Source organism: Panulirus ornatus, chromosome 4 (genome assembly GCF_036320965.1).
Source record: "Panulirus ornatus isolate Po-2019 chromosome 4, ASM3632096v1, whole genome shotgun sequence".
In the NCBI taxonomy this organism is placed as follows: Eukaryota; Metazoa; Arthropoda; class Malacostraca; order Decapoda; family Palinuridae; genus Panulirus; species Panulirus ornatus.
The window spans coordinates 54,225,096-54,246,172 of record NC_092227.1 but is presented as its reverse complement, the minus strand read 5'-3'; the positions used below and the strand labels follow the sequence as shown (position 1 = coordinate 54,246,172).

Genomic DNA, 21,077 nt, shown 5'->3' with positions numbered 1-21,077 from the left:
GAAGTAAAGTGTTTTAGATATCTGGGAGTGGATCTGGCAGCGGATGGAACCATGGAAGCGAAAGTGGATCATAGGGTGGGGGAGGGGGTGAAAATTCTGGGGGCCTTGAAGAATGTGTGGAAGTCGAGAACATTATCTCAGAAAGCAAAAATGGGTATGTTTGAAGGAATGGTGGTTCCAACAATGTTGTATGGTTGCGAGGCGTGGGCTATGGATAGAGTTGTGCGCAGGAGGATGGATGTGCTGGAAATGAGATGTTTGAGGACAATGTGTGGTGTGAGGTGGTTTGATCAAGTAAGTAACGTAAGGGTAAGAGAGATGTGTGGAAATAAAAAGAGCGTGGTTGAGAGAGCAGAAGAGGGTGTTTTGAAATGGTTTGGGCACATGGAGAGAATGAGTGAGGAAAGATTGACCAAGAGGATATATGTGTCGGAGGTGAAGGGAACGAGGAGAAGTGGGAGACCAAATTGGAGGTGGAAAGATGGAGTGAAAAAGATTTTGTGTGATCGGGGCCTGAACATGCAGGAGGGTGAAAGGAGGGCAAGGAATAGAGTGAATTGGATCGATGTGGTATACCGGGGTTGACGTGCTGTCAGTGGATTGAATCAGGGTATCTGAAGCGTCTGGGGTAAACCATGGAAAGCTGTGTAGGTATGTATATTTGCGTGTGTGGACGTATGTATATACATGTGTATGGGGGTGGGTTGGGCCATTTCTTTTGTCTGTTTTCTTGCGCTACCTCGCAAATGCGGGAGACAGAAAAAAAAAAAAAAAAAAAAAAAAAAAAAAAAAAAAAACATTCTTCAAAGCAAACACCTGATCCATACATCCTCTGCCACTTCTGAAACCACACTGCTCTTCCCCAATCTGATGCTCTGTACATGCCTTCACCCTCTCAATCAATACCCTCCCATATAATTTACCAGGAATACTCAACAAACTTATACCTCTGTAATTTGAGCACTCATTCTTATCCCCTTTGCCTTTGTACAATGGCACTGTGCATGCATTCCGCCAATCCTCAGGCACCTCACCATGAATCATACATACATTAAATAACCTTACAAACCAGTCAACAATACAGTCACCCCTTTTTTAATAAATTCCACTGCAATACCATCCAAACCTGCTGCCTTGCCGGCTTTCATCTTCCGCAAAGCTTTTACCTCTTCTCTGTTTACCAAATCATTTTCCCTAACCCTCTCACTTTGCCCACCACCTCGACCAAAACACCCTATATCTGCCACTCTATCATCAAACACATTCAACAAACCTTCAAAATACTCACTCCATCTCCTTTTCACATCACCACTACTTGTTATCACCTCCCCATTAGCCCCCCATACATGTGTATGTGGGTGGGTTGGGCCATTCTTTTGTCTGTTTCCTTGGGTTACCTCGCAAACGCAGGAGACAGCAACAAAGTATGATAAACATTTAAAGATATTACCATCTGGTGTTTCACAAGGATTACTGGCTGCCTGCATACACTGAGAAACCTCTTCAATTTTGGTCCGGCAGTACATCATCTCTGCCTCAAAAGAACGAACGAGGTTTATGAAGAAAACCTCTGGAGCCTTATTTTCCCCCTGCAAGGTCATCGGAGTGTCCTTAGTCCGCCGAGCCATTTCTACATGTTCTGCCTCCTGAAAATAAAAGGTATGCTGGGAAACTTGGCATCTGAATGACAACATTATCACCTGCATGTTGTCATATTCCCAAAAAAAATGTACATTATTTTCACTATCCTAACTCTCACCAGCTCTGCAGCAATGTGGCTTACACTGCACCTCACCTGAACATATATTTGCAAACTCATAAGACACACATTCATCTATCTTTTTCATCTATATCTCTATATCTCCCTTAAGGGTGCAGTCACAGCAACTGAGTTTCCATAATTAGTGAACTCTGGCCTCACTTCTTAGCCTTTAGCACCTCATCCTTTACAGGCCACTGGCAGAGGGCAACTCTAGCACAGCATTTGCAAAGGCTCCTACCTAATGTTCTGACTGACAACTACTACTTAATGCTTCTGCCTCGTCCCCACCTACTGCTTCTACCTAATGTTCCTGCCTAAATGTTCCTACCTACTACTTCTATCCATTGTTCCTAACATTTTGCCAAAAGGCAGGTCTAGCACATGGTGCTCACCACAGGAAAAGCTGAAGTTACAAAGAATGAGCTATGTGAGTTAAATGTCAATTGTTATCTATGACAGGACATACTGTATGTTTGTGTACAGAATGCCCAAAGTCCAAGTGTAGGTGAGACAGAAAGAAAAGACAGCTACTTGGGTCAGAGGAGTGTAAGATGACAACCACTGAAGTGCTGGCTCTCTCAGCAGCCATCACAAACCCTTCTGATACCCAGGGAAGTAATACGTAATATGCCTTCCTAGTCGTTGGCTGCCTACCAACTACTACATACTCATAACACATAATCTCTCATAATGTTCCTCCAACCGAAATTCATGCTTCCCCTGTTTCCATTTCAATTGAAATCACTCAATAATGAAGGTTCCACAGGACGAAAAGAAAAAAATGTCGTAAGGAGAAATAAATGCATCTGTGGATACCTGTTAAGTGGGGACTACAATATCATTTACCACCTCAAATAAAAGTATATCCATGAGGCAACAAAAAAAAAAAAAAAAAACATATGAAGCTAGTTGATGCTTGTTCACAAGGACTCAATAAACATAAAGTAACCTGCCCATGTCTAAGATATCTAAGGTGCAATACAGGAGCACCAATCATCAGCCACCATTCTCATATACCAATCACATGAGTTTGTGCCTCAGGCCTATTAGTTTGGTGTCACGAAGTGATTTTTCAAAATGCGAAGAGTGGAAGGAAAGGAAAGGAAAATAGGTGGATGCTTTGCCTATGACAGTGAAATGATCTATTCCTCTTCCAAGATGTACATCTCTCACCTATGGGCAAAGCCCTATCAGGGTATCTGAGAACATATCCAAGTGAAAGGGAAGAAACTTACAATGACCTAAAGAAAAAGCAAAAGAAAGGACCTATCCTTAACTGTTTCATTGTGCAAGCTTTTTGAAACAATGAAAAGTCTAAACAATTTCTTGATAAATCCCTGTACCGAGTCATCCCAACATTCTCGGGGGTTCTGTAGGTCAATGGTTAATACAATGGGCTGCACTGTAAGATTTCAAAAATAAAGAAATAATACTAAGCTGGGAAAAAAATCTATAGCAACTGAATGTCCACAGTGTCAGACTGACAAAAACAAACTAGAGGACTGGGCTTATAGGTACCAGCAAATGAATTCAAATACACTATCACTAAGTGAAAATTTCACATATCAATCATAAAAATGAGAAGGCAAACTAAAGTATGAATTCTGTTGGGCTAAAAAAGAAAGTAATTGAGGAAGAGACTTAAGTGTACCAATCTCTGGTGACCTAAAGCCAAGAAAGCTGTGCACAGGATCACTAAAATGGGCAAACAAAATTCTTGGATTCATAGGCTGGTATTACAAATAAACCCTATGTAGACTATGAAATGACTTTGGGTGTTAAAGACTAACAGACAATGAAGTATACTTAAGGTTCGACTTTTGCACCTACATTTCAAATGGACAAATATGGTATAGGGCATAGAAAGTTGCCATAAATAATTTTTTTCATAGAGAGAGTGTGGTTGAGAGAGCAGAAACGGGTGTATTGAAATGGTTTGGTCACATAGAGAGAATGAGTGAGGAAAGATTGACAAAGAGGACATATGTGTCAGAGGTGGAGGGAACAAGGAGAAGTGGGAGACCAAATTGGAGGTAGAAGGATGGAGTGAGAAAGATTTTGAGCGATTGGGGCCTGAACATACAGGAGGGGGAAAGCGTGCAAGGAATAGAGTGAACTGGAACAATGTGGTATACTGGGGTCGACGTGCTGTCAATGGATTGAATCAGGGCATGTGAAGCGTCTGGGGTAAACCACGGAAAGTTTTGTGGGGCCTAGATGTGGGAGCTGTAGTTTCAGTGCACTACACATGACAGCTAGAGACTGAGTGTGAATGGATGTGGCCTTTGTATAGGTATGTATATGTGCATGTGTGGGCATTTATGTATATACATGTGTATGTGGGTGGGTTGGGCCATTCTTTCATCTGTTTCCTTGCGCCACCTCACTAATGTGGGTGACAGCGACAAAGTATAATAAATAAAACAAATAAATAACATACTCGCCATTCCCCGCATCAACGAGGTAGCGTTAAGAACTTAGGACTGATCCTTTGAGGGAATATCCTCACTTGACTTCTTTCTCCATTCCTTTTTTTTTTGGAAAAGTAAAAAATGGGAGGGGAGGATTTCCAGACCCTCACCTTTTAGTTGCCTTCTACGACATGTAGGGAATATGTGGGAAGCATTCTTTCTCCCCTATCCCTAGGGATGAATAATGATCATCTCAAATAAATGCTCCAGGTAGAACTGGCCAGTGTTACCAAGAAGTGAGTTACCTTGTAAGAATTATAGCACCAACACCCAGCCAGTGCAATTAAATATTTCACATTCAATCACAACTTAAATTTGGCAGTGATGAAGAGGATAATCAAAATGATATAATGAAACTAATAATGACACTAAATCTTAGGAAATAAATTATGAATCAAAAGACAACTGAGGTTAAGACAGCATCACTCTGCATGTTTAGAAGAACTAAATCATATAACTTACAATATGCAGTGAAATTGGGTTCAGAATCAAATTGTTCCTAATCCACTGGATTATGATTCTGCTTCAGGAATTAGACCAGCATATTCAATCAGCAAGAACTTTAAAGCCAATGACTATTCTAATTCTTTCATCCCCAACTAAAGGACATACTTTTGACTGAAACAAAAGGGCATAAACGGAAAAATACAAGTGTTATTGAATGATATGAGTTTCTTGCATTACCTATGCTCGTGTCACTTTTGTATAAAGATATTCAACATAATTACAGGAGAAGAGACCCTCTTATTCAGATGGAAATTTATGGGAAACCTATGTCATATGACTGCTATCTCCTTTTTCTCAGATCACAACAGTTTGTAGACAATAATGTTGGCAGGGTAGGAGATAAAGCTTTCAAAGTAAGGCAAACTTTCACTGAGTTGACATGAATACTCAAGATTTTTTTCATCCACTTCGAAACTTGGTGGTTACAAAACCATGGAATAATCTATCATTTAAAGTGATTGCAAGCAGTACCATAGATACTTTACAGAGTAAATTTAATGATACTTTCTTTAAATCTATGACTGACATTATTTGCACCTCCTTATTAAGTATGAAAAGTTTATGGTCTTTTTCTCTTTGAAATACCCTTCTACTCCTACCATACTAATCTCTAAGTTTAAGATCTCTTCCTCTAACAAACAGCCTCGAAAGGACACAATGTTCTCCATTCAAAATCACACCCCAACTAACCTGTCTCTTTGCTCTGTTAAACCCAATAACCTTGCTTTTATTCACATTTACTCTCAACTCTCTCTGCTCTTCTAAATTCAGACACACTTCTGTACTTTCTCACTCAAATATGCCAACAGTGCTTTGTCCTCAGCAACAACAAATGACTCATCTCCCAGGTCACCCCTACCTCTAACAGACTGCATACCTGTTTGTCTTTCAATAATCCTCGTATTCTCCTCCCTCATCATCCAATGCACAACCAAATCAAACAGCCATGGTGACATCATACATCCATATAGCAGACACACCTTCACCTGGAAGCACTTCCCTTTCCTCTATACCTACTTACACTTATGCCTTATTCTCTTGATAAAAACTTGCTACTTCTAAAAGCTTTCCTCTCATACCATATATTCATAGCATCTTCCTGCATATCCTGACCTACAAATGGTGCCAAAGACAAATCCCTCAACTTCTTTTCAGCATTCCTCACACACATTCTTCAGAGCAAATGTCTGATTCATAAATTCTCTACCACTCCTGATACCACATAGCATCTCCCTAATCTGAAGCTCTGTGCATGCCGCTACCTTCTCAATCAACAGTCATCCATACATCTCAGCAGGACAAACTCAACAAGCTTATACAAGTGCAATGTTCATCTTTGTCCATCTTGCCTTTATACAAAGGAACTAAACATGCATTCCACCAATCTCTAGGTACCTCCTCATGATCTATACATAGTTGAAAATCCTAACAAACCAATCAAAATCACAGTCACCCTTTTCTTAAGAAATTCAACTGCAGTACAATCCATTCTAGCCACCTTGCCACATTTCATTTTATGCAAGGCTTTAACCACCTACTCTCTCTTCACAAAACCACTTGCCATGACTCGCACTTCATTTACCTCCCAAATCCAAATGCCCTACACATTCAGCAATTCTCCTAGTTTCCACCCCTACTCAGCTTACCTCATCATTGCCCACTTAACCTGTTCCCATTTGTTCTATTGTTTTTCTCATACCATTAACCTCCTTCCAAAATATCCTCTAAACTCTTGTTTGGCTGCTTTTTCATCCTCTTCTTCACTTACTGCCACTTTCTCTTATACATTTCCCAATCATTCATACTCCTTCCCTGTCAATACCACCCATACTCTTCTTTTCTCTTTCAAAAGCAACTTACCCTCATCATCACACAACTCACTACCCCTATATAACCGCCCAACTCCCACAACGCACATGCTAAATATTTCTCTTACACATGCCAACACTAATTCCTTAAATAACTATAATCCTCACACATTTCCCTCACCTCGTTCGCTCTCACCTATTGCCATCCAGCACTCAATCTCAGGGACTTCTTTACAAAAGCTTCTTTTTCAGGCTCTTACTTTCTTCATCCTCCTCACCCATATTATTTAGTCTTCCAATAACTTCTCCAAAGCTTCACTCCTGACTCCAACAGGTAATGATCAGACATATCACCAGCTGCCCTTCTAAGTACATTTACATCTAACAGTCATTCTTTGGCATGCCTATCGATCAGCACATAATCCAATAATGCCTGCTTTTCATCTTTTATACTCCATATATATATATATCTACATCTATATATATGTATATACATATATATATATATATATATATATATATATATATATATATATATATATATATATATATATATATATATATATATATTTTATTTTTTTGCTTTGTCGCTGTTTCCCGCATTTGCGAGGTAGCACAAGGAAACAGACAAAAGAAATGGCCCAACCCATCCCCATACACATGTATATACATACGTCCACACACGCAAATATACATACCTACACAGCTTTCCATGGTTTACCCCAGACGCTTCACATACCCTGATTCAATCCACTGACAGCACGTCAACCCCGGTATACCACATCGATCCAATTCACTCTATTCCTTGCCCTCCTTTCACCCTCCTGCATGTTCAGGCCCCGATCACACAAAATCTTTTTCACTCCATCTTTCCACCTCCAATTTGGTCTCCCACTTCTCGTTCCCTCCACCTCCGACACATATATCCTCTTGGTCAATCTTTCCTCACTCATTCTCTCCATGTGCCCAAACCATTTCAAAACACCCTCTTCTGCTCTCTCAACCACGCTCTTTTTATTTCCACACATCTCTCTTACCCTTACGTTACTTACTCGATCAAACCACCTCACACCACACATTGTCCTCAAACATCTCATTTTCAGCACATCCATCCTTCTGTACACAACTCTATCCATAGCCCACGCATCGCAACCATACAACATTGTTGGAACAACTATTCCTTCAAACATACCCATTTTTGCTTTCCGAGATAATGTTCTCGACTTCCACACATTCTTCAAGGCTCCCAGGATTTTCGCCCCCTCCCCCACCCTTGATCCACTTCTGCTTCCATGGTTCTATCCGCTGCCAGATCCACTCCCAGATATCTAAAACACTTTACTTCCTCCAGTTTTTCTCCATTCAAACTTACCTCCCAATTGACTTGATCCTCAACCCTACTGTACCTAATTACCTTGCTCTTATTCACATTTGCTCTTAACTTTCTTCTTTCACACACTTTACCAAACTCAGTCACCAGCTTCAGCAGTTTCTCACATGAATCAGCAGTGTGGTTTCAGAAGTGGTAGAGGATGTGTGGATCAGGTGTTTGCTTTGAAGAATGTATGTGAGAAATACTTAGAAAAGAAAATGGATTTGTATGTAGCATTTATGGATCTGGAGAAGGCATATGATAGAGTTGATAGAAATGCTCTGTGGAAGGTTGTTGGAAGCAGTGAAAAGTTTTTATCGAGGATGTAAGGCATGTGTACGTGTAGGAAGAGAGGAAAGTGATTGGTTCTCAGTGAATGTAGCTTTGCGGCAGGGGTGTGTGATGTCTCCATGGTTGTTTAATTTGTTTATGGATGGGGTTGTTAGGGAGGTGAATGCAAGAGTTTTGTAAAGAGGGGCAAGAATGAAGTCTGTTGTGGATGAGAGAGCTTGGGAAGTGAGTCAGTTGTTGTTTACTGAAGATACAGCGCTGGTGGCTGATTTGAATGCAAAGGTGAGTAATATGGCAGTTGAGGGAATAATTGGTATACATGGGGTGTTCAGTGTTGTAAATGGAAATGAAGAGCTTGTAGATTTATGTGCTGAAAAAGGACTGGTGATTGGGAATACCTGGTTTAAAAAGCGAGATATACATAAGTATACGTATGTAAGTAGGAGAGATGGCCAGAGAGAGTTATTGGATTATGTGTTAATTGACAGGCGCGCGAAAGACAGACATTTGGATGTTAATGTGCTGAGAGGTGCAACTGGAGGGATATCTGATCATTATCTTGTGGAGGCTAAGGTGAAGATTTGTATGGGTTTTCAGAAAAGAAGAATAAATGTTGGGGTGAAGAGGGTGGTGAGAGTAAGTGAGCTTGGGAAGGAGACTTGTGTGAGGAAGTAACAGGAGAGACTGAGTACAGAATGGAAAAAGGTGAGAACAATGGAAGTAAGGGGAGTGGAGGAGGAATGGGATGTATTTAGGGAATCAGTGATGGATTGCACAAAAGATGCTTGTAGCATGAGAAGAGTGGGAGGTGGGTTGATTAGAAAGGGTAGTGAGTGGTGGGATGAAGAAGTAAGATTATTAGTGAAAGAGAAGAGAGAGGCATTTGGACGATTTTTGCAGGGAAAAAATGAAATTGAGTGGGAGATGTATAAAAGAAAGAGACAGGAGGTCAAGAGAAAGGTGCAAGAGGTGAAAAAGAGGGCAAATGAGAGTTGGGGTGAGAGAGTATCATTAAATTTTAGGGAGAATAAAAAGATGTTCTGGAAGGAGGTAAATAAAGTGCGTAAGACAAGGGAGCAAATAGGAACTTCAGTGAAGGGCGCAAATGGGGAGGTGATAACAAGTAGTGGTGATGTGAGAAGGAGATGGAGTGAGTATTTTGAAGGTTTGTTGAATGTGTTTGATGACAGATATAGTGGCAGATATAGGGTGTTTTGGTCGAGGTGGTGTGCAAAGTGAGAGGGTTAGGGAAAATGATTTGGTAAACAGAGAAGAGGTAGTAAAAGCTTTGCGGAGGAAGAAAGCCGGCAAGGCAGCAGGTTTGGATGGTATTCCAGTGGAATCTATTAAAGAAGGGGGTGACTGTATTATTGACTGGTTGGTAAGGTTATTTAATGTATGTATGACTCATGGTGAGGTGCCTGAGGATTGGCGGAATGCGTGCATAGTGCCATTGTACAAAGGCAAAGGGGATAAGAGTGAGTGCTCAAATTACAGAGGTATAAGTTTGTTGAGTATTCCTGGGAAATTATATGGGAGGGTATTGATTGAGAGGGTGAAGGCATGTACAGAGCATCAGATTGGGGAAGAGCAGTGTGGTTTCAGAAGTGGTAGAGGATGTGTGGATCAGGTGTTTGCTTTGAAGAATGTATGTGAGAAATACTTAGAAAAGCAAATGGATTTGTATGTAGCATTTATGGATCTGGAGAAGGCATATGATAGAGTTGATAGAGATGCTCTGTGGAAGGTATTAAAAATATATGGTGTGGGAGGCAAGTTGTTAGAAGCAGTGAAAAGTTTTTATCGAGGATGTAAGGCATGTGTACGTGTAGGAAGAGAGGAAAGTGATTGGTTCTCAGTGAATGTAGGTTTGCGGCAGACGTGTGTGATATCTCCATGGTTGTTTAATTTGTTTATGGATGGGGTTGTTAGTAAGGTAAATGCAAGAGTTTTGGAAAGAGGGGCAAGTATGAAGTCTGTTGGGGATGAGATAGCTTGGGAAGTGAGTCAGTTGTTCGCTGATGATACAGCGCTGGTGGCTGATTCATGTGAGAAACTGCAGAAGCTGGTGACTGAGTTTGGTAAAGTGTGTGAAAGAAGAAAGTTAAGAGTAAATGTGAATAAGAGCAAGGTAATTAGGTACACTAGGGTTGAGGGTCAAGTCAATTGGGAGGTAAGTTTGAATGGAGCAAAACTGGAGGAAGTAAAGTGCTTTAGATATCTGGGAGTGGATCTGGCAGCGGATGGAACCATGGAAGTGGAAGTGGATCATAGGGTGGGGGAGGGGGCGAAAATCCTGGGAGCCTTGAAGAATGTGTGGAAGTCGAGAACATTATCTCGGAAAGCAAAAATGGGTATGTTTAAAGGAAAAGTTGTTCCAACAATGTTGTATGGTTGCAAGGCGTGGGCTATGGATAGAGTTGTGCGCAGGAGGATGGATGTGCTGGAAATGAGATGTTTGAGGACAATGTGTGGTGTAAGGTGGTTTGATCGAGTAAGTAACATATGGGTAAGAGAGATGTGCGGAAATAAAAAGAGTGTGGTTGAGAGAGCAGAAGAGGGTGTTTTGAAATGGTTTGGGCACATGGAGAGAATGAGTGAGGAAAGATTGACCAAGAGGATATATGTGTCGGAGGTGGAGGGAACGAGAAGTGGGAGACCAAATTGGAGGTGGAAAGATGGAGTGAAAAAGATTTTGTGTGATTGGGGCCTGAACATGCAGGAGGGTGAAAGGAGGACAAGGAATAGAGTGAATTGGATCGATGTGGTATACAGGGGTTGACGTGCTGTCAGTGGATTGAATCAGGGCATGTGAAGCGTCTGGGGTAAACCATGGAAAGCTGTGTAGGTATGTATATTTGTGTGTGTGGACGTATGTATATACATGTGTATGGGGGTGGGTTGGGCCATTTCTTTCGTCTGTTTCCTTGCACTACCTCGCAAACGCGGGAGACAGTGACAAAGCAAAGAAAAAAAAAAAAAAAAAAATATATATATATATATATATATATATATATATATATATATATATATATATATATTGTTACGAACTCAGTACTTATTATAGCAAGGTCGCCAGTAACATATATATGTTACAAATACTCTACTGGTCCTCGTCTTTGCAAGGACGGTAGATTTGTAATATAGCACAACTCAGGATAACGCTATCTTAACGTTATAGGGTTAAACAAACACAAAGGTTAGAATTACTTATAATGAAAAAGAATTCAAATGTAGAAGGTGAACACATAAATCAGGCACGAATCATTTACGTTAACACTGAACATGAGTTTAACATTGAACATATGTTAACAATTCCAGGTAAGATTTCAAACCAGGAGATCTCTTTCCGTTGACACTTTGCTCGATAGCATTACATTTAGTTAGATTCTGACGTGACACAATAACAATCGTTGCACTTAGCTAACCTGACGCAACACAGTAACATCATTTTTATACTTAGTTAAGCTTGACTTGACACAGTAACATATCATTACACTTAGTTAAGCTTGGCATGACACAGTAAACATCTTACAACCTAGTCATACTTGACGGGACACAGTAACATCTTACAACCTAGTCAAACTTGACGGGACACAGTAACATCTTACAACCTAGTCAAACTTGACGGGACACAGTAACATCTTACAACCTAGGGCAGCGGTGGCTACGGGGTTCGAGACAGGGAAAGCCTACATTACCTTTTGTTGGGCTCGAGACTGGTGAAGGAATCAAGGTCTCAGACGATTGTCTGAGCTTTTATCTGAATGACCAACAAGGCAGGAACAGCTGGCCACGCCTTGACCCGCCACCTAGTTCTGCTATAGGTCACAATGACACAATTGCCCTTGATAGGTCAAGAGACTGGTTGTCACGCCCTCTTCTCGACGCGATTGGCTGAAGGAGGCCTAAGGTCCGGCCTACACATGTGGCGTGCATCCAGCCTCCTCTGTTCCTTTGTCCATGCCGGCAGCGAGCGCACGTGACGACATACCGTAGCAGTTCCCATGGTTGGACCTGACGCCGTTGACCTGACGCCGTCGACCTGACGTTTGGGTGCTACAAGACTGGTCAAGACATAATTGCTAAGGCAATCAACACGGTCAGGGAGGGTGAGATCCGGGCCGATAGAAGCCGCTCCCTACACCCAGGACACGTCACACACAGAGATACACCAAGACACATATACGAACCATGTGGACACAAACACATGTATTCATAACAACCCCCTCCTTAAAGGAGAAAATTCCTAGAAGAGGAATTTTCTAGCGTTAAGAGCGGGATAAACAATCGGCTAACACATTATGTGCGCCAGCAATATGGTGAATATCTAACTACACTCTTGAAAAAAGAAACAAGGCCCACCTAAGTAACTTCTGACTCCGATCCTGTGACTTATTAACATTTTGAAGGGTTGGTAGTCAGTACACTAAAATGATTGCCTGAAGGACACAAATATACAGAGTGTTAAAACACAAATAACAGACAAAGGTTCCTTCTCCATGGTGGCTATCTGTTTGGGCTCAACCTTCTGTCTGTCCTCCTGCACGAGGACTTCAGCGTCAGCATCGCTGGCATTCACAGCTAATCTGGTTGGAGCCTGCAAAATATAACAGTTAAAAAAAGTAGTGTTCCTAATTGATGAGAGAGACTGTCTCACACTGCTCATTCCAAACATCAATAACTCTGTCAGAGGGGATTGCGAGTGTTGCAAAATTTACAATGGCATCCTACAGTACCCAACCATATCCGAGTAACACTTCAGTTCTCTCACGCCTCCGCCCGGGTCCCAGGTCTCCGAGACACTCGTAGCTAAGTCGTCGGCTTCCTCACACGCGGCTACCGCTGGACGTAAGATGATGCAGACTGGCACCGTCGGTTCCAAAGGGGGAGGTTCACGACTGAAACATGGCTTAGGCATGTTGATGTGGCATAAACTCTGACTTCTGCGCCTATCGGGGGTAGAGACAAGGTAATTTGAGTCTCCTACACTCCAGATGATGGTGTGGGGACCCTGAAAACGGGCAACCAAGGGTTGACCTGGCTGCTGTAGTAGAAGTAACACCTTGTCGCCCGCCTCAAACCTTCTCCAACGAGATCGTCTGTCAGGCCATATTGTCCTCCGTTCCTGAGTCTCTCTTGAATGGGCGCAAGACAAATCCTCAGTCTCATCCACTGAATCTCGTTCGGACTCGAAATCAGCACGGGAGGTCTCACACATCTTCTCCTCACTCATCTCATCCTCATGGAGAGTCTTCTCTCTTGAATGGGCGTGAGACAAATCCTCAGTCTCACTCACTGAGTCTCGTTCGGACTCGAAATCAGCATGGGAGGTATCACACAGCTTCTCCTCACCAATTTCATCCTCATGGAGAATCTTCTCTCTTGAATGGGTGCGAGACAAATACTCAGTCTCATCCACTGATTCTTGTACAGACTCAGAATCAGCACGGGAGGTATCACACATCTTCTCCCTCATCTCATCCTCATGGAGAGTCTTCTCTCTTGAATGGGCGTGAGACAAATCCTCAGTCTCACTCACTGAGTCTCGTTCGGACTCGAAATCAGCATGAGAGGTATCATACAGCTTCTCCTCACCAATTTCATCCTCATGGAGAGTCTTCTCTCTTGAATGGGTGCGAGACAAATCCTCAGTCTCACTCACTGAATCTCGTACGGACTCGAAACTAGCACAGGAGGCATCACACAGCTTATCCTCACCAATTTCATCCTCATGGAGAGTCTTCTCTCCTGAATGGGCACGAGACAAACTCTCAGTCTCAACGGAGTCCACACCAGGGGAGAGGGTCTCACACAGCTCCCTCTCACTAAACTCACTCGTAGGGAGAGACTTCACTTCCTCCGACTTAACGGAGTCTACCCCAGGGGAGAGGGTATCACACAGCTTCTCGCTGGTCTCAGTCGGGGGGAGAGTCTTAACGTCCTGCGTTTCAACGGAGTCTATACCAGGGGAGAGGGTATCACAAAGCTTCCTCTCGCCGGACTCACTCTCATGCAGAGTCTTTAAGTCCGCTGTCTCAACGGAGGCTACGCTACCGGAGAGGGTATCACACAGCTTCCTCTCGCTGTCCTCACTCGCATGAAGAGTCTTTAAGTCCACTGTCTCAACGGAGACTATACCAGGAGAGAGGGTATCACACAGCTTCCTCTCGCTGGCCTTACTCGCATGAAGAGTCTTTAAGTCCACTGTCTCAACGGAGACTATACCAGGAGAGAGGGTATCACACAGCTTCCTCTCGCTGGCCTTACTCGGGGGGAGAGTCTTTAAATCCACTGTTTCAACGGAGGCAACTCCAGGGGAGAGGGTATCACACAGCTTCCTCTCGCTGGTCTTCACTTCCTCCGTCTTAACGGCTGTGTCCTCAGGCACACGGCCTGCCGTGCCAGCTGTCATAGGCCTGGCACCATCGTGGTTGTAGACTATCTCTGGTACCTCTTCCTCAAGCTGCACTGCCTCCGTGGACTCCACCGGGCCCGTAGGCAACACCGGCACTGGGTTCATCTTCCCACCCGCTAGATCACTGCCTAACACAACGTCCACGTCTAAGACAGGTAACTTATCTACAGTCCCTACAAGGGCATGGTCCGTGAAGAGATCTGTTCCTACTCTCACATCGACTAGTGGAGCTTCCTTGGGACCCAACAGTCCATCTGGCAAGACGCGGTCTCCAAACTCTTCTCGAGGCACCAAGCCATCCAACATAGGGGACTGCAGCGAACCAGAATCCCGTGATACGATTTCTTTTCGTCGTACACCACATGTACTGACACAACCCTCAGACAGGAACGCATTGTAGTTCCCACAAAACGGATCCTTAACTACTTGATTAACACTCTCGCAACCCCTCACTTTCCTAAGAGCAGGGACAGCCTTACCTACTTTATTAAGTGGACCTAAAGCTGAGAAGAGACTTACCGACCTACTTTTGGTAAAGTCTCTGGATTCCTCCGCTCGAGCCCAGCAATCCCTCACCTGGTGCCCAGCCTTGCCACAGTGAGAACAAAACTTTACTTCCTGGGAGTATTTCCCTTGACTTTTACGAGTTACCGGCAAGGTAGCAGATTCAGGTGGGATTACATTACCATTGGTCATCCCCCTGTCGTCAAACCCCTTTGAACGTCTGCCCACGTCAAGTTTACTGAACTTCAGTACATGTAAGTTACCCAACTGAGACGACACTGGTCCTGATGGTGAAGCGTTTAGTCTAAGTCTTTCACGTTCGAAAGCTAACCTAGCTTGTTCAGTCTTCTTCCTCTGCACTTGTAACTGTGCCACTTGTGCTTGTGCATCGATCTTAGCTATCTCTAGCTGCTTTCGCCAATAACTGAGATCAACATTAATATCACTAGGGATATGGGGAAGGACAGACTTTGACCGACGTTAATGATTGAGCGGTATTGTCACCACTGATCAACGACATGATTAATGAATCAAGAAAAGAGATTCCGTTAAGGCAAGAAATATCCTGGCAAGGTCGCCAATTTATATGTTACGAACTCAGTACTTATTATAGCAAGGTCGCCAGTAACATATATATGTTACAAATACTCTACTGGTCCTCGTCTTTGCAAGGACGGTAGATTTGTAATATAGCACAACTCAGGATAACGCTATCTTAACGTTATAGGGTTAAACAAACACAAAGGTTAGAATTACTTATAATGAAAAAGAATTCAAATGTAGAAGGTGAACACATAAATCAGGCACGAATCATTTACGTTAACACTGAACATGAGTTTAACATTGAACATATGTTAACAATTCCAGATAAGATTTCAAACCAGGAGATCTCTTTCCGTTGACACTTTGCTCGATAGCATTACATTTAGTTAGATTCTGACGTGACACAGTAACAATCGTTGCACTTAGCTAACCTGACACAACACAGTAACATCATTGTTATACTTAGTTAAGCTTGACTTGACACAGTAACATATCATTACACTTAGTTAAGCTTGGCATGACACAGTAAACATCTTACAACCTAGTCATACTTGACGGGACACAGTAACATCTTACAACCTAGTCAAACTTGACGGGACACAGTAACATCTTACAACCTAGTCAAACTTGACGGGACACAGTAACATCTTACAACCTAGGGCAGCGGTGGCTACGGGGTTCGAGACAGGGAAAGCCTACATTACCTGTTGGGCTCGAGATTGGTGAAGGAATCAAGGTCTCAGACGATTGTCTGAGCTTTTATCTGAATGAATAACAAGGCAGGAACAGCTGGCCACGCCTCGACCCGCCACCTAGTTCTGCTATAGGTCACAATGACACAATTGCCCTTGATAGGTCAAGAGACTGGTTGTCACGCCCTCTTCTCGACGCGATTGGCTGAAGGAGGCCTAAGGTCCGGCCTACACATGTGGCGTGCATCCAGCCTCCTCTGTTCCTTTGTCCACGCCGGCAGCGAGCGCACGTGACGACATACCGTAGCAGTTCCCATGGTTGGACCTGACGCCGTTGACCTGACGCCGTCGACCTGACGTTTGGGTGCTACAAGGCTGGTCAAGACATAATTGCTAAGGCAATCAACACGGTCAGGGAGGGTGAGATCCGGGCCGATAGAAGCCGCTCCCTACACCCAGGACACGTCACACACAGAGATACACCAAGACACATATACGAACCATGTGGACACAAACACATGTATTCGTAACAAATATATATATATATCCCTGGGGATAGGGGATTAAGAATACTTCCCACGTATTCCCTGCGTGTCGTAGAAGGCGACTAAAAGGGGAGGGAGCGGGGGGGCTGGAAATCCTCCCCTCTCGTTTTTTTTTTTTTTCTTTTCCAAAAAAAGGTACAGACGGGGCCAGGTGAGGATATTCCAAAAAAGGCCCAGTCCTCTGTTCTTAACGCTACCTCGCTAACGCGGGAAATGGCGAATAGTTTAAAAAAAAAGAAAAAAAAAAAAAATATATATATATATATATATATATATATATATATATATATATATATATATATATATATATATATATACTGGAGGGATGTCTGATCATTATCTTGTGGAGGCTAAGGTGAAGATTTGTATGGGTTTTCAGAAAAGAAGAGTGAATGTTGGGGTGAAGAGGGTGGTGAGAGTAAGTGAGCTTGAGAAGGAGACCTGTGTGAGGAAGTACCAGGAGAGACTGAGTACAGAATGGAAAAAGGTGAGAACAATAGAAGCAAGGGGAGTGGGGGAGGAATGGGATGTATTTAGGGAATCAGTGATGGATTGCGCAAAAGATGCTTGTGGCATGAGAAGAGTGGGAGGTGGGTTGATTAGAAAAGGTAGTGAGTGGTGGGATGAAGAAGTAAGAGTATTAGTGAAAGAGAAGAGAGAGGCATTTGGACGATTTTTGCAGGAAAAAAAATGCAGTTGAGTGGGAGATGTATAAAAGAAAGAGACAGGAGGTCAAGAGAAAGGTGCAAGAGGTGAAAAAAAAGGCAAATGAGAGTTGGGGTGAGAGAGTATCATTAAATTTTAGGGAGAATAAAAAGATGTTCTGGAAGGAGGTAAATAAAGTGCGTAAGACAAGGGAGCAAATGGGAACTTCATTGAAGGGCGCAAATGGGGAGGTGATAACAAGTAGTGGTGATGTGAGAAGGAGATGGAGTGAGTATTTTGAAGGTTTGTTGAATGTGTTTGATGATAGAGTGGCAGATATAGGGTGTTTTGGTCGAGGTGGTGTGCAAAGTGAGAGGGTTAGGGAAAATGATTTGGTAAACAGAGAAGAGGTAGAGAAAGCTTTGCGGAAGATGAAAGCCGGCAAGGCAGCAGGTTTGGATGGTATTGCAGTGGAATTTATAAAAAAAGGGGGTGACTGTATTGTTGACTGGTTGGTAAGGTTATTCAATGTATGTATGACTCATGGTGAGGTGCCTGAGGATTGGCGGAATGCGTGCATAGTGCCATTGTACAAAGGCAAAGGGGATAAGAGTGAGTGCTCAAATTACAGAGGTATAAGTTTGTTGAGTATTCCTGGTAAATTATATGGGAGGGTATTGATTGAGAGGGTGAAGGCATGTATAGAGCATCAGATTGGGGAAGAGCAGTGTGGTTTCAGAAGTGGTAGAGGATGTGTGGATCAGGTGTTTGCTTTGAAGAATGTATGTGAGAAATACTTAGAAAAGCAAATGGATTTGTATGTAGCATTTATGGATCTGGAGAAGGCATATGATAAGAGTTGATAGAGATGCTCTGTGGAAGGTATTAAGAATATATGGTGTGGGAGGCAAGTTGTTAGAAGCAGTGAAAAGTTTTTAACGAGGGTGTAAGGCATGTGTACGTGTAGGAAGAGAGGAAAGTGATTGGTTCTCAGTGAATGTAGGTTTGCGTCAGGGGTGTGTGATGTCTCCATGGTTGTTTAATTTGTTTATGGATGGGGTTGTTAGGGAGGTAAATGCAAGAGTTTTGGAAAGAGGGGCAAGTATGAAGTCTGTTGGGGATGAGAGAGCTTGGGAAGTGAGTCAGTTGTTGTTCGCTGATGATACAGCGCTGGTGGCTGATTCATGTGAGAAACTGCAGAAGCTGGTGACTGAGTTTGGAAAAGTGTGTGGAAGAAGAAAGTTAAGAGTAAATGTGAATAAGAGCAAGGTTATTAGGTACAGTAGGGTTGAGGGTCAAGTCAATTGGGAGGTGAGTTTGAATGGAGAAAAACTGGAGGAAGTGAAGTGTTTTAGATATCTGGGAGTGGATCTGGCAGCGGATGGAACCATGGAAGCGGAAATGGATCATAGGGTGGGGGAGGGGGCGAAAATCCTGGGGGCCTTGAAGAATGTGTGGAAGTCGAGAACATTATCTCGGAAAGCAAAAATGGGTATGTTTGAAGGAATAGTGGTTCCAACAATGTTGTATGGTTGCGAGGCGTGGGCTATGGATAGAGTTGTGCGCAGGAGGATGGATGTGCTGGAAATGAGATGTTTGAGGACAATGTGTGGTGTGAGGTGGTTTGATCGAGTGAGTAACGTAAGGGTAAGAGAGATGTGTGGAAATAAAAAGAGCGTGGTTGAGAGAGCAGAAGAGGGTGTTTTGAAGTGGTTTGGGCACATGGAGAGGATGAGTGAGGAAAGATTGACCAAGAGGATATATGTGTTGGAGGTGGAGGGAACAAGAAGAGGGAGACCAAATTGGAGGTGGAAAGATGGAGTGAAAAAGATTTTGTGTGATCGGGGCCTGAACATGCAGGAGGGTGAAAGGAGGGCAAGGAATAGAGTGAATTGGAGCGATGTGGTATACCGGGGTTGACGTGCTGTCAGTGGATTGAAGCAGGGCATGTGAAGCGTCTGGGGTAAACCATGGAAAGCTGGGTAGGTATGTATGTATATTTGCGTGTGTGGACGTATGTATATACATGTGTATGGGGGGGGGGTTGGGCCATTTCTTTCGTCTGTTTCCTTGTGCTACCTCGCAAACGCGGGAGACAGCGACAAAGTATAATAAAAAATAAAATAATAACATATATATATATATATATATATATATATATATATATATATATATATATATATTTGGTTTGTCGCTGTCTCCCGCGTTTGCGAGGTAGCGCAAGGAAACAGACGAAAGAAATGGCCCAACCCACCCCCATACACATGTATATACATACGTCCACACACGCAAATATACATACCTACACAGCTTTCCATGGTTTACCCCAGACGCTTCACATGCCTTGATTCAATCCACTGACAGCACGTCAACCCCGGTATACCACATCGCTCCAATTCACTCTATTCCTTGCCCTCCTTTCACCCTCCTGCATGTTCAGGCCCCGATCACACAAAATCTTTTTCACTCCATCTTTCCACCTCCAATTTGGTCTCCCTCTTCTCCTTGTTCCCTCCACCTCCGACACATATATCCTCTTGGTCAATCTTTCCTCACTCATTCTCTCCATGTGACCAAACCATTTCAAAACACCCTCTTCTGCTCTCTCAACCACGCTCTTTTTATTTCCACACATCTCTCTTACCCTTACGTTACTTACTCGATGAAACCACCTCACACCACACACTGTCCTCAAACATCTCATTTCCAGCACATCCATCCTCCTGCGCACAACTCTATCCATAGTCCACGCCTCGCAACCATACAACATTGTTGGAACCACTATTCCTTCAAACATGCCCATTTTTGCTTTCCGAGATAATGTTCTCGACTTCCACACATTCTTCAAGGCTCCCAGAATTTTCGCCCCCTCCCCCACCCTATGATCCACTTCCGCTTCCATGTTTCCATCCGCTGTCAGATCCACTCCCAGATATCTAAAACACTTCACTTCCTCCAGTTTTTCTCCATTCAAACTCACCTCCCAATTGACTTGACCCTCAACCCTACTGTACCTAATAACCTTGCTCTTATTCACATTTACTCTTAAATTTCTTCTTTCACACACTTTACCAAACTCAGTCACCAGCTTCTGCAGTTTCTCACATGAATCAGCCACCAGCGCTGTATCATCAGCGAACAACAACTGACTCACTTCCCAAGCTCTCTCATCCCCAACAGACTTCATCCTTGCCCCTCTTTCCAAAACTCTTGCATTCACCTCCCTAACAACCCCATCCATAAACAAATTAAACAACCATGGAGACATCACACACCCCTGCCGCAAACCTACATTCACTGAGAACCAATCACTTTCCTCTCTTCCTACACGTACACATGCCTTACATCCTCGATAAAAACTTTTCACTGCTTCTAACAACTTGCCTCAAACAACATATATTCTTAATACCTTCCACAGAGCATCTCTATCAACTCTATCATATGCCTTCTCCAGATCCATAAATGCTACATACAAATCCATTTGCTTTTATAAATATTTCTCACATACATTCTTCAAAG

At 43.0% G+C, this 21,077-nt stretch overlaps 2 protein-coding genes across 9 annotated transcripts in view; both read right to left on the bottom strand.

Annotated features, from left to right (window-relative positions):
- LOC139766293 (uncharacterized) overlaps window positions 1-21,077 on the bottom strand; it is a 540,727-nt gene that overhangs the window by 338,985 nt on the left and 180,665 nt on the right. For all 7 annotated transcript variants that reach the window (XR_011716836.1, XR_011716837.1, XM_071694755.1 and 4 more), the window contains one exon: window positions 1,451-1,646. Coding sequence is in view for 5 of the 7 variants with exons in the window: in XM_071694755.1 (XP_071550856.1) it covers window positions 1,451-1,646 (196 nt within the window). In the remaining 2 variants the exon portion in view is untranslated. The remainder of the gene's footprint in view (window positions 1-1,450; window positions 1,647-21,077) is intronic.
- On the bottom strand, window positions 11,338-16,955 carry LOC139766287 (uncharacterized). Of its 2 annotated transcripts, none has more exons than XR_011716828.1 (2): window positions 11,864-16,955; window positions 11,338-11,825 (listed from the first exon to the last, which is right to left on the bottom strand). XR_011716828.1 is itself a non-coding variant. In XM_071694734.1 (2 exons), the coding sequence occupies exon 2, from the start codon at window positions 15,323-15,325 to the stop codon at window positions 12,929-12,931; it is 2,397 nt and encodes a 798-aa protein (XP_071550835.1). In that variant the 5' UTR covers window positions 15,326-16,293; window positions 16,332-16,955; the 3' UTR covers window positions 11,339-12,928. The 2 variants fall into 2 exon arrangements, 1 of the variants encoding a protein (XP_071550835.1); XM_071694734.1 differs by having other exon boundaries at window positions 11,339-16,293; window positions 16,332-16,955.